Source organism: Heterodontus francisci, chromosome 20 (genome assembly GCF_036365525.1).
Source record: "Heterodontus francisci isolate sHetFra1 chromosome 20, sHetFra1.hap1, whole genome shotgun sequence".
Taxonomy (NCBI): Eukaryota; Metazoa; Chordata; class Chondrichthyes; order Heterodontiformes; family Heterodontidae; genus Heterodontus; species Heterodontus francisci.
This window is the reverse complement of record NC_090390.1, coordinates 89,829,626-89,841,736: the sequence shown is the minus strand read 5'-3', so window position 1 is coordinate 89,841,736 and position 12,111 is coordinate 89,829,626. Positions and strand designations below refer to the sequence as shown.

General features: G+C 51.5%; 1 protein-coding gene across 7 annotated transcripts in view; it reads right to left on the bottom strand.

Moving 5' to 3' along the window:
• Positions 1 to 12,111, bottom strand: part of col17a1b (collagen, type XVII, alpha 1b) — a 257,562-nt gene that overhangs the window by 154,412 nt on the left and 91,039 nt on the right. For 6 of the 7 annotated variants that reach the window (XM_068053211.1, XM_068053209.1, XM_068053212.1 and 3 more), the window contains 4 exons: positions 7,722 to 7,787; positions 7,378 to 7,440; positions 6,226 to 6,267; positions 2,230 to 2,322 (listed from right to left, as the gene is read on the bottom strand). In XM_068053211.1, coding sequence (XP_067909312.1) covers positions 2,230 to 2,322; positions 6,226 to 6,267; positions 7,378 to 7,440; positions 7,722 to 7,776 — 253 coding nt within the window. In that variant the 5' untranslated portion in view covers positions 7,777 to 7,787. Of the gene's footprint in view, positions 1 to 2,229; positions 2,323 to 6,225; positions 6,268 to 7,377; positions 7,441 to 7,721; positions 7,788 to 7,921; positions 7,939 to 12,111 lie in introns of those variants that run through there. The other variant, XM_068053213.1, reaches the window with a different exon arrangement.

Below are 12,111 nucleotides of genomic sequence, written 5' to 3'. Positions count from 1 at the left end.
GGGGGATGATGGGGAGTGGGGGGGATGATGGGGAGTGGGGGGGATGATGGGGAGTGGGGGGGATGATGGGGAGTGGGGGGGATGATGGGGAGTGGGGGGGATGATGGGGAGTGGGGGGGATGATGGGGAGTGGGGGGGATGATGGGGAGTGGGGGGATGATGGGGAGGGGGGTGATGATGGGGAGGGGGTGATGATGGGGAGGGGGTGATGGGGAGTGGGTGATGGGGAGTGGGTGATGGGGAGTGGGGGATGATGGGGAGTGGGGGATGATGGGGAGTGGGGGATGATGGGGAGTGGGGGATGATGGGGAGTGGGGGATGATGGGGAGTGGGGGATGATGGGGAGTGGGGGATGATGGGGAGTGGGGGATGATGGGGAGTGGGGGTGATGGGGAGTGGGGGTGATGGGGAGTGGGGGTGATGGGGAGTGGGGGTGATGGGGAGTGGGGGTGATGGGGAGTGGGGGTGATGGGGAGTGGGGGTGATGGGGAGTGGGGGTGATGGGGAGTGGGGGTGATGGGGAGTGGGGGTGATGGGGTGTGGGGGTGATGGGGAGTGGGAGGGATGGGGAGTGGGGGGGATGGGGAGTGGGGGGGATGGGGAGTGGGGGGGATGGGGACTGGGGGGGATGGGGACTGGGGGGGATGGGGACTGGGGGGGATGGGGACTGGGGGGGATGGGGACTGGGGGGGATGGGGACTGGGGGGGATGGGGACTGGGGGGGTGATGGGGGATGGGGACTGGGGGGGTGATGGGGGATGGGGACTGGGGGGGTGATGGGGGATGGGGACTGGGGGGGATGGGGAGTGGGGGGGATGGGGACTGGGGGGGATGGGGAGTGGGGGGGATGGGGAGTGGGGGGGTGATGGGGGATGGGGACTGGGGGGGGTGATGGGGAATGGGGAGGATGGGGAGTGGGAGGGGGTGATGGGGAATGGGGAGGATGGGGAGTGGGAGGGGGTGATGGCGGGTGGGGGGTGATGGGGAGTGGGGGGGTGATGGAAAGTGGGAGGGGGTGACGGTGAGTGGGTGGGATGGGGAGTGGGGTGATGGGAATGGGGTGTGGGGGTTCGGGAGTGGGGGTTGGGGAGTGATGGGGAGTGGAGGGGTGATGGGGAGTGGAGGGGTGATGGGGAGTGGGGGATGGGGAGTGGGGGATGGGGAGTGGGGGATGGGGAGTGGGGGATGGGGAGTGGGGGATGGGGAGTGGGGGATGGGGAGTGGGGGGTGATGGGGAGTGGGAGGGGGTGACGGCGAGTGGGTGGGATGGGGAGTGGGGGATGGGGAGTGGGTGGGATGGGGAGTGGGGGATGGGGAGTGGGGGATGGGGAGTGGGTGGGATGGGGAGTGGGGGGTGATGGAAATGGGGTGATAGGAATGGGGTGTGGGGGTTCAGGAGTGGGGGTTGGGGAGTGATGGGGAGTAGGAGGGGGTGACGGCTAGTGGGTGGGATGGGGAGTGGGGGTTGGGGAGTGGGGGTGGTTGTGTCTGGGTCTGGGGTGGGTCCTTGCAGTGTGAAATCAGGGAGTGCAGGGACCGGCAGTCACAGAGTCTGTCCTGATAGTCGAGATCAGACCCAACCTTGGGAGTAATTCTGCTCTGTCACTCTCTCTCTCTTGCTTTCTTTCTGTCTCTCTTTCTTTCTCTCACTCTCTCTCTCTGACTCTCTCTCACTCTCTCTCTCTGTCTCTCTGTTTTTCTCTCTCTCCCTTTCTCTCTCTCTCTGTCTTTCTGTCTCTCTCTCTTTCTCTCACTCTCTCTCTCTGACTCTCTCTGTCTGTCTCTCCCTCTCTCTCACTCTCTTTGTCTCTCTCTCCCTCCCTCTCTCTGTCTCGCTCTTTCAGTCTGCCTGTCTCCCTCTCACTATCTCTCTCTCTCACTTGCCCTCTCTTTCTTCCTCACTGTCCGTCCCTCTCACTAGCTCTGTCTCTGTCTTCCTCTCTTTACCTCTTGCTATCTCTTTCTCCCTCTCACTATCTCTTTCTCTCTCTCTATCCCTTAACTGTCTTTCTCCCATTATCCCCTTTGTCTTTTCCATCTCTCTCTCCTTCTCTTTGTTGTCCCCTCTCCCTCTCTCTGTCCCTCTTCCCTTCTCGCCCTCTCATTCTCCATCTACCTCTCCTTTACTCTCTCACTTCCTTTATCCCTCTCTCTCCCCCTCCTCCTTCCTCCTCTCTCTTTCCTGTTGCTCTCCTATCTCTCTCCCCCCTCCCTCTCTGTGCTACTTACGTGCACTGTGATAGCTGGTGTTTACTTCTGTTCCGTACCCTCCTGTGAGGACCTGGCGTCGGGAGGAGGAGCCAGTGCTACTACAAGTACCTCCTGCAGGAACACACAAAAGGGAATGTAAAAGGGAGGAAGTTATGTTGCAACTATTTCAAGCCCTGGTTAGACCACATCTGGAGCACTGTGTGCAGTTCTGGGCAGCACACCTGAGAAACTATATTTTTTTTTATTCATTCATGGGATGTGGGCGTCACTGGCCAGGCCAGCATTTATTACCCATCCCTAATTGCCCTTGAGAAGGTGATGAAGAGCTGCCTTCTTGAACCGCTGCAGTCCATGTGGGGTAGGTATACCCACAGTGCTGTTAGGAAGGGAGTTCCAGGATTTTGACCCAGCGACAGTGAAGGAACGGTGATATAGTTCCAAGTCAGGATGGTGTGTGACTAGAAGGGGAACTTGCAGGTGGTGATGTTCCCATGCATCTGCTGCCCTTGTCCTTCGAGGTGGTAGAGGTTGCGGGTTTGGAAGGTGCTGTCTAAGGAGATGACTCTGTCAGGCTGTTGCTGGACTAGTCTGTGGGACAGCTCTCCCAACTTTGGCACAAGCCCCCAGATGTTAGTAAGGAGGACTTTGCAGGGTCGACAGGGCTGGGTTTGCCATTGTCGTTTCCGGTGCCTAGGTCGATGCCGGGTGGTCCGTCCGGTTTCATTCCTTTTTATAGACTTTATAGCAGTTAGATACAACTGAATGTTTTGCTAGGCCATTTCAGAGGGCATGTAAGAGTTAACCACATTATTGTGGGTCTGGAGTCACATGTAGGCCAGACAAGGTAAGGACATTAGTGAACCAGATGGGTTTTTACAACAATCGACAATGGTTTCATGGCCATCATTAGACTAGCTTTTAATTCCAGATTTATTAATTAAATTTAAATTCCATCTTCTGCTGTGGTGGGATTCGAACCCATGTCTCCAGATCAATACCCTGGGTCTCTGGGTTACTAGTCCTGTGATAATACCACTACACCACCGCCTACCCTTAATAGGATATACTAGCCTTGGAAGGAGTGCAGTGCAGTTTCACCAGAACGTTAGCAGGCTCTGAGGGTTAGTTTGCGAGGAGATAATGCATAAACTAGGCTTGTATTCCCTGGAATTATACAAGGTTAAAGTGTTCATTTGATTGTCGTTTGCAGAATTTTGAAAGGAATTGTTAGGATAGAGCAAAACTGTGCTGGTTTGGAAGTCCAGGACAAGGGGACATAACCTTCAAATCAGAGCCAGACCATTCAGGAGAGAAGTTAGTAAACACTTCTTCATGTAGTAGATCCTAGCTCAATTATTACTTTGAAATCTGGGATGGACAAAGTTTTGCTAAGCCAAGGGTGTTAAGAGTTACTGAAGAGAGACAGATGGGCCATGATCTCACTGAATGGCGGAACAGGCTCAAGGGGCTGAATGGCCTCATCTTGTTCCTACATTCCTAAATCTTAGCAAACAAAGACTAAAGGGGGAGAGTGAGGGAGAGGAGAGTGAGGGAGAGGAGAGTGAGGGAGAGGAGAGTGAGGGAGAGGAGAGTGAGGGAGAGGAGAGTGAGGGAGAGGAGAGTGAGGGAGAGGAGAGTGAGGGAGAGGAGAGTGAGGGAGAGGAGAGTGAGGGAGAGGAGAGTGAGGGAGAGGAAAGTGAGGTAGAGGAAAGTGAGGGAGAGGAAAGTGAGGGAGAGGAAAGTGAGGGAGAGGAAAGTGAGGGAGAGGAAAGTGAGGGAGAGGAAAGTGAGGGAGAGGAGAGTGAGGGAGAGGAGAGTGAGGGAGAGGAGAGTGAGGGAAAGGAGAGTGAGGGAGAGGAGAGTGAGGGAGAGGAGAGTGAGGGAGAGGAGAGTGAGGGAGAGGAGAGTGAGGGAGAGGAGAGTGAGGGAAAGGAGAGTGAGGGAGAGGAGAGTGAGGGAGAGGAAAGTGAGGGAGAGGAAAGTGAGGGAGAGGAAAGTGAGGGAGAGGAGAGTGAGGGAGAGGAGAGTGAGGGAGAGGAAAGTGAGGGAGAGGAGAGTGAATGAGAGGAGAGTGAGGGAGAGGAGAGTGAGGGAGAGGAGAGTGAGGGAGAGGAGAGTGAGGGAGAGGAGAGTGAGGGAGAGGAGAGTGAGGGAGAGGAGAGTGAGGGAGAGGAGAGTGAGGGAGAGGAGAGTGAGGGAGAGGAGAGTGAGGGAGAGGAGAGTGAGGGAGAGGAGAGTGAGGGAAAGGAAAGTGAGGGAGAGGAGTGTGAGGGAGAGGAGAGTGAGGGAGAGGAGAGTGAGGGAGAGGAGAGTGAGGGAGAGGAGAGTGAGGGAGAGGAGAGTGAGGGAGAGGAGAGTGAGGGAGAGGAGAGTGAGGGAGAGGAGAGTGAGGGAGAGGAGAGTGAGGGAGAGGAGAGTGAGGGAGAGGAGAGTGAGGCAGAGGAGGGAGTGAATGAGAGGAGAGTGAGGGAGAGGAGAGTGAGGGAGAGGAGAGTGAGGGAGAGGAGAGTGAGGGAGAGGAGAGTGAGGGAGAGGAGAGTGAGGGAGAGGAGAGTGAGGGAGAGGAGAGTGAGGGAGAGGAGAGTGAGGGAGAGGAGAGTGAGGGAGAGGAGAGTGAGGGAGAGGAGAGTGAGGGAGAGGAGAGTGAGGGAGAGGAGAGTGAGGGAGAGGAGAGTGAGGGAGAGGAGAGTGAGGGAAAGGAAAGTGAGGGAGAGGAGTGTGAGGGAGATGAGAGTGAGGCAGAGGAGAGTGAGGGAGGAGGGAGTGAATGAGAGGAGAGTGAGGGTGGGGAGAGTGAGGGAGGGGAGAGTGAGGGAGGGGAGAGTGAGGGAGGGGAGAGAGAAGGAATTGAGAGCACAGGAAGGGAGAGTAAGGGAGAGGAGAGTAAGGGAGAGGAGAGTGAGGGAGGGGAGAGCAAGGGAAGGAAGAGTGAAGATGGGGAGAGTGAGGATGGGGAGAATGAGGGAGGGGAGAGTGAGGGTGGGGAGAGTGAGCAAGTTGAGAGTGAGCGAGTTGAGAGTGAGGGAGGGGGTGCGAGGGAGGGGGTGCGAGGGAGGGGGTGCGAGGGAGTGGGTGCGAGGGAGTGGGTGCGAGGGAGTGGGTGCGAGGGAGTGGGTGCGAGGGAGTGGGGAGCAAGGGAAGGGAGTGTGAGGGAGGGGAGACTGAAAATGGGGAGAATGAGGGAGGGGAAAGTGAGGGAGAGGGGAAAGTGAGGGAGTGGGGAACAAAGGAGGGGAGAGCGAGGGTGGGGAGAGTGAGGGAGGGGGAACAAGGGTGGGGAGAGTGAGGGAGGAGGGAGCGAGGGTGGGGAGGGTGAGGGAGGGGAATGTGAGGGAGGGGAATGTGAGGGTGGGGAGAGTGCGGGAGGGGGGAGCGAGGGTGGGTAGAGTGCGGGAGGGGGGAGCGAGGGTGGGGAGGGTGAGGGAGGGGAATGTGAGGGTGGGGAGAGTGAGGGAGGGGGGAGCGAGGGAGGGGGGAGCGAGGGTGGGGAGGGTGAGGGAGGGGAATGTGAGGGTGGGGAGAGTGCGGGAGGGGGGAGCGAGGGTGGGGAGAGTGAGGGATCTGAAGAGCTCCACAAGAGTGAAATCCTGGCAGTGCATGATTTGGAGAGGGAGAAGGTGATTTGGAGAGGGAGAAGGTGATATGAGTCTGGATTTCAGCAGTTTGCGGGTGCAGAGAGGAGGGAGAGGTCAAGAGATTTGGGACTGAGGACAAACCAGACAGGAAAATTCAGAGATGTCCATCCATAAAATAGAAACACAGGAATGGGCGGAATGGAGAGAGTCACTGAGAAAGAGAGATAGAGGGGCTGAGAGTCACAGAGAGAGACAGACAAAGAGAAAGAGAGGGACAAAGAGCCATAGAGCAACAGCAAGAGAGACAGAATCACAGAGACAGAGAGAGAGAAAGAGAAAGAGAGCGCGCCAGATAGAAAAAGAGAGATAGGTGATAAGGACCCGATTTGTGGGACCATGGAAATCTCACTATCCCAAGGTCTGCTGGGGAGTTACTCACGTGGTGGGAGTGAGGTCACTTTTGTGATCATCTCTGTGACAACTGCAACAGAAGAGAGAACAACAGATCAACAACAACATTTATATAGCTCATTAACGCAACAAAACATCTAGAGTGCTTCACTGGAGCATATCAAACAAAATTTTACACCAAGTCACATGAGATAGGTCAGGTGACCAAAATCCTGGTCAAAGAGGTGGGTTTTAAGGAGAATCTTAAAGGAAGAGAGAGAGAGACGGAGAGGGTTAGGGAGGGAATTCCAGAGCTTAGGGCCCAGGCACGGCCGCCAATGGTGGAGTGATTAAAATCAGGGATACTGCAGAGTTGTAGGAGCAGATATCTTGAAGGGTTTTATGGACTAGAGGAGATTACAGAGATAGGGAGGGGGCGAGGGGCCATGAAAGGATTTGAAAACAAGGATGAGAATTTTAAAATGGGGGTGTTGCTGGACAAGGAGCCAATGTGGGTGAGTGAGCGATGGGTGAATGGGACTTGGTGCGAGTTGGGACAAGGGCAAGAGTTTTGGATGACCTCAAGTTTACAGCGGGTGGAACCTGGAAGGCCGCCAAGGAGAGCGTTGGAATACACGAGGTACAAAGGAGAACAATCAGTTACTGATTAAAGAAACAGTAGGTGTTGCCTGGCATTGTATGAGAAAGCCAAATGGTAGCAGTTGGTAAACGGTGCTCTGAGTCCAGAGAGTCGCAGGCTCGAAGCTGATCCCTTTGAGGTTCAGATTTAAAGTGTTTCAGGGGGATGTGAACTCCCCCGAGTGATTCATTCGTTAACCTGCTCAAGCCACAAGCCAGGCTGTGGACTGGAGAATGTGTGACAGGTACCTGTGTCCCCAGCGGACAGTCAGAGTCTGTGGCAGGTCCGTGTGTCTGATGCTGATCTCCTAACATCAGCAGGGGCTGTTTGATGTGGAGAATGTTACTGACTCAGGTCTGGGAAACAAGTCTATAGAGGATAGACCATATAGACTCACTACTCTGACTGCCTCCCGAAACACCTCTGCTCATCTTACCTCTTACAGAGCCCACTCACTGACCAGCCACTCCCTGCCCCCCACCCCATTAGGCAGGTCCACTGCCCCAAAATTACCCTATCATTCTCCTTTACTCCCACTACCCCTAGCAAGCTCATCCTTACCATTGTCTGAGTAGCTTCCTCCGTCCATCTTCCTCTTCCTGCTATTGTCTATTTCAAAGATACCTGGTAGGAAATGGAAACACCTGGAGTTAGCACCAGATCAGAACAACGTATCCACATCAGAGACTCCCACATATTCAGGTCACTCCAGGAGTCATTCCAGATCCAGGCTGACACTCAAGCCCTGGACTGTATCCTGTGCTGTGATTTACCACCTTACATATTTTGACTGCCGGGTTAACTATTCAATGTTTCTTTCACTTGTTCCAATAAATGGCCTCAGACACGGTTTGTTTTACACAGTCTCCCACAGAATAAAATCTGAAAAAGCACAGTCTGCTTACCACTGTCCAAAAATTTTTCGTGATTCAACTTTTGATCATTTCCTACACCATACATTTCACAGTCAGCTGTAAAGAAAGAGAAAACAAACATTAAAAACTGACAGGGTGAAGAGCAAGTCAAATATTTATACAACGTCTCCTGACATGTCTCAGTGTTTTATGCATAATTCTTGAGGGAGGAATGTTAGCAGAACACCCACCTTTTCAAATAATGCCATGGTCCTCAACAGACAAAGAGAATCTGAGCTCAGGATCTCGAGGAAAGAAAGAAGAAACTTGCATTTCTTTAGCACATTTCACCAGCCCTGGACATCTCAAAGTGCCTTACAGACAAGGAAGCACTTTCAAACTGTAGTCACTGTTGTAACATAGGAAATACAGAAGCCATATGCTTCTATGTGCCCTAATCTACAGGACTAGGGACCAAGAGCTGGAAGATGGGATTACGCTGGATATCTCTTTTTTGGCTAGCACAGACACAATGGGTCAAATGGTCTCTTTCTGTGTCATGAATCTTTCTGTTTCTTACAGCAAGATCCCACAAAAAGAAATGAGGCAATGACCAGGTCATTTGCTTTAGAGATTTTGGTTGAGGGATAAATATTGGCTCTACATATGAGAGACAACTTCCTGCTACTTTCTAATAGTGGCCGTTGGATATTTTACACCTGTCTGAGAGGGACCCTCTGACAGTGCAGCACTCCCTCAGTACTGACCCTCTGACAGTGCAGCACTCCCTCAGTACTGACCCTCTGACAGTGCAGCACTCCCTCAGTAATGACCCTCTGACAGTGCAGCTCTCCCTCAGTACTGACCCTCTGACAGTGCAGCACTCCCTCAGTACTGACCCTCTGACAGTGCAGCACTCCCTCAGTACTGACCCTCTGACAGTGCAGCTCTCCCTCAGTACTGACCCTCTGACAGTGCAGCACTCCCTCAGTAATGACCCTCTGACAGTGCAGCTGTCCCTCAGTACTGACCCTCTGACAGTGCAGCACTCCCTCAGTAATGACCCTCTGACAGTGCAGCTCTCCCTCAGTACTGACCCTCTGACAGTGCAGCACTCCCTCAGTACTGACCCTCTGACAGTGCAGCACTCCCTCAGTAATGACCCTCTGACAGTGCAGTGCTCCCTCAGTTCTCCACTGGGAGTGTTAGCCCACATCCTGTGTTGAGGTTCTGGAGTGGGACTTCAACCCACAACTTTCTACCTCAGAAGCCAGAATGCTGCCCACTGAGCCAAGCTGACACTGTAGCACAGCTGATGGTTGTCTTATGAAGAAAGGTTGGACAGGCTAGGCTTGTACTTGCTGGAGTTTAGAAGAGTAAGAGGTGACATGATTGAAACATATAAGATTCTGAGAAGGTCTTGACAGGGTAGATGTGGAAAGGATGTTTACCCCTTGTGGGAGAATCTAGAACTAGAGGTCACTGTTTAAAAATAAGGGGTCGCCCAATTAAGACAGAGATGAGGAGAATTCTTTTCTGAGGGTCTTTGGAATTCTCTTCCTCAAAAGGTGGTGGAAGCAGAGTCTTTGAATATTTTTAAGGCAGAGGTAGATAGATTCTTGATAAGAAAGGGGGTGAAAGGTTATCGGGGGTAGGTGGAAATGTGGAGTAATTAGTTTAGCCAAGAACTTATTGAATGGTGGAGCAGGCTCGAAGGGCCGAGTGGCCTACTCCTGCTCCTAATTCGTATGTTGTTTTTGCCAGAGACAGGCTGCTCACTCCAGCTCCTTTTACTGGCCTTCAATACTTGTGAGCATTGCCAACCCTTCAAATCTGTAGCTGATGCAATCATAAAATACTGAGTGATGCGTGCCTAACTGATTGCTGCATTAAAATGTGTGTTGAAATGGTGGATGACCTTTAGTATGTGCTGTCGGCTGTCGAGAGATGAATTTGATCTTGAGCTGATGATGCAGTGACGGAGGAACCTCAACCTTTGTCCTTGTCCAATAGGTATGAGGTGCTTGCTACCTGTATGGATGAGAACGAAGACTGCAGGGTGGATGGGCAAATTGTCCATGGTACAGGAGGCCAGTCAAGTGGGAGGGCGTAGAAAGGAATTTGGTAGTGGTAGGAGACAGTGTAGTCAGCACAGCTGGAGAAGAACTTGGGTGGGGGAAGAGCAAGTTGTCATGGCTCTTGTAGAAACCAACAACATATTGAGAACTAGGAATGAGGTTCTGCTCAGAGAATTTGAGGAGCCAGAGTATAAAAAAGCAGAATCTCAAAGTTAACTCCTGGATTATTACCTTAGCCATGTGCAAATTGGCCGAGAGTCAAAACGAATCAGAGTTGAACTCCTGGCTCAAAGAGAGAGGCAGGAGTTTTGATTCATGGGGCACTGGCGAAAGTGGGAGCTGTTCAGTTGGGTCAGGCTCCTCTTAAACTGGGCTGGGACCAGTGTTCAAGTGACTCCAATAACTTGGGCAATTTGGGTAAAGAAAAGCAGTGTGATAGGAAGGGACAATGAGTTTAATAAATCATCAGTGAATAAGGTCAAATCAGGGAAATACGGTAGAAAGTTAAAATTAAAGGTACTTTATCTGAACTCCGGAAGCATTCACAAGAAGACAGACAAATTAATGCCACAAAAAGAGATAAATGGTTTTAATCTAATAACCATCACAGAGAGGTGGCTGCATGCTGACCAAGGTTGGGAACAAAATATTCCAGAGTCCACAACGTTTCGAAAAGACAGAGAGAATGGAAAAGGAGGAGGGGTAGCCCTGATAATTAAGGATGATAAAAGGACAGCAGTGAGAAAGGAGTTTGGTAACAAATTTAACACCACTATTCAAAAAAAGGAGAGAGAGAAAACTGGGAACTAAATTGCTGGAATCCATTATTAAGGAAGTGGTAACAGCAATAAGAAAAATCACCATGACTTTACGAAAGGGAAATCATGTTTGACAAATTTATTACATTTTTTTGAGCATGTAACTAGCGGGATAGATAAAGGGATCAGTGAATGTATTATTTTGGGATTTTCAAGACATTTGATAAGGTGCCACATAAAAGGTTGATATACAAGATGAGTGCTCGGGAGATTGGGGATAATATCCTTGAACAGGGCTTTGGTGAGACTACAGCTGAAGTACTGTGCACCATTTTGGTCTCCATATCTAAGGATATACTTGCCTTGGAGGTAGTACACCGAAGGTTCACTAGATTGGTTCTTGGGATGAGAGGGTTTTCCTATGTTGAGAAGCTGAGTAAATTGGGCCTGTACTTTTTGGAGTTGGGGGCTTGACCTGGTAGACACAAATTTTTTCTCTCAAAGAGTCTTTGGAACTCTTTTCCTCAAAAGGTGGTTGAAGCAGAGTCTTTGAATATTTTTAAGGTAGAGGTTGATAGATTCTTGATATACAAGGGGGTGAAAGGTTATTGGGCATAGACGGGAATGTGGAGTTGAGGTTACAATCAGACCAGCCATGATCTTGTTGAATAGCAGAGCAGGCTCGAGGGGCCGAGTGGCCTAATCCTGCTCCTAATTTGTATGTTGGTATGGACTGCACTTTAGCAGAGCAAAGAGGTGGAAAATGGACGAGGAATATGCAGAGAATGAACTGGTGGACTGAGGGTGGAATTCTCGATCAGAATGGAACAAAAAATCCAGATGGGGGATTTCACCCGGGGGGCTCCTAATTCCCAGAGTTAACTCCCAATAGCAGCAGCTGCAGTGTTCATGCAGAGGCACCAGCAGATTCCAGCAGGAGGGAGGGTGAGCAAGGTCACTAATCCCAGCAGCTCACAGGCTGCAAAACCACTGAAAGTAACTGCACTGATCTCTGATTATCCAGGGAGAGTTTTCTGGCCAATTTCTCCTCATCTCTGTCTTAAATGGGCGACCCCTTATTTTTAAACAGTGACCCCTCGTTCTAGATTCTCCCATAAGGGGAAACATCCTTTCCACATCCACCCTGTCAAGACCCCTTCAGGATTTATATGTTTCAATCAAGTCGCCTCTTACTCTTCTAAATTCCAGCAGATACAAGCCTAGCCTGTCCAATCTTTCCTCATAAGTCAGCCCGCCCGTTCCAGGTATTAGTCTGGTAAACCTTCTCTGTACTGCCTCCAATGCATTTACATCCTTCCTTAAATAAGGAGACCAGTACTATACACAGCACTCCAAATGTGGTCTCACCAATGCCCTGTATAGCTGAAGCGTAACCTCCCTACTTTTGTATTCAATTCCCCTCGTGATTCTTCTTTTCTTTCTTTTGGGCCTCCTTATCTCGAGAGACAATGGATACGCGCCTGGAGGTGGTCAGTGGTTTGTGAAGCAGCGCCTGGAGTGGCTATAAAGGCCAATTCTGGAGTGACAGGCTCTTCCACAGGTGCTGCAGAGAAATTTGTTTGTTGGGGCTGTTGCACAGTTGGC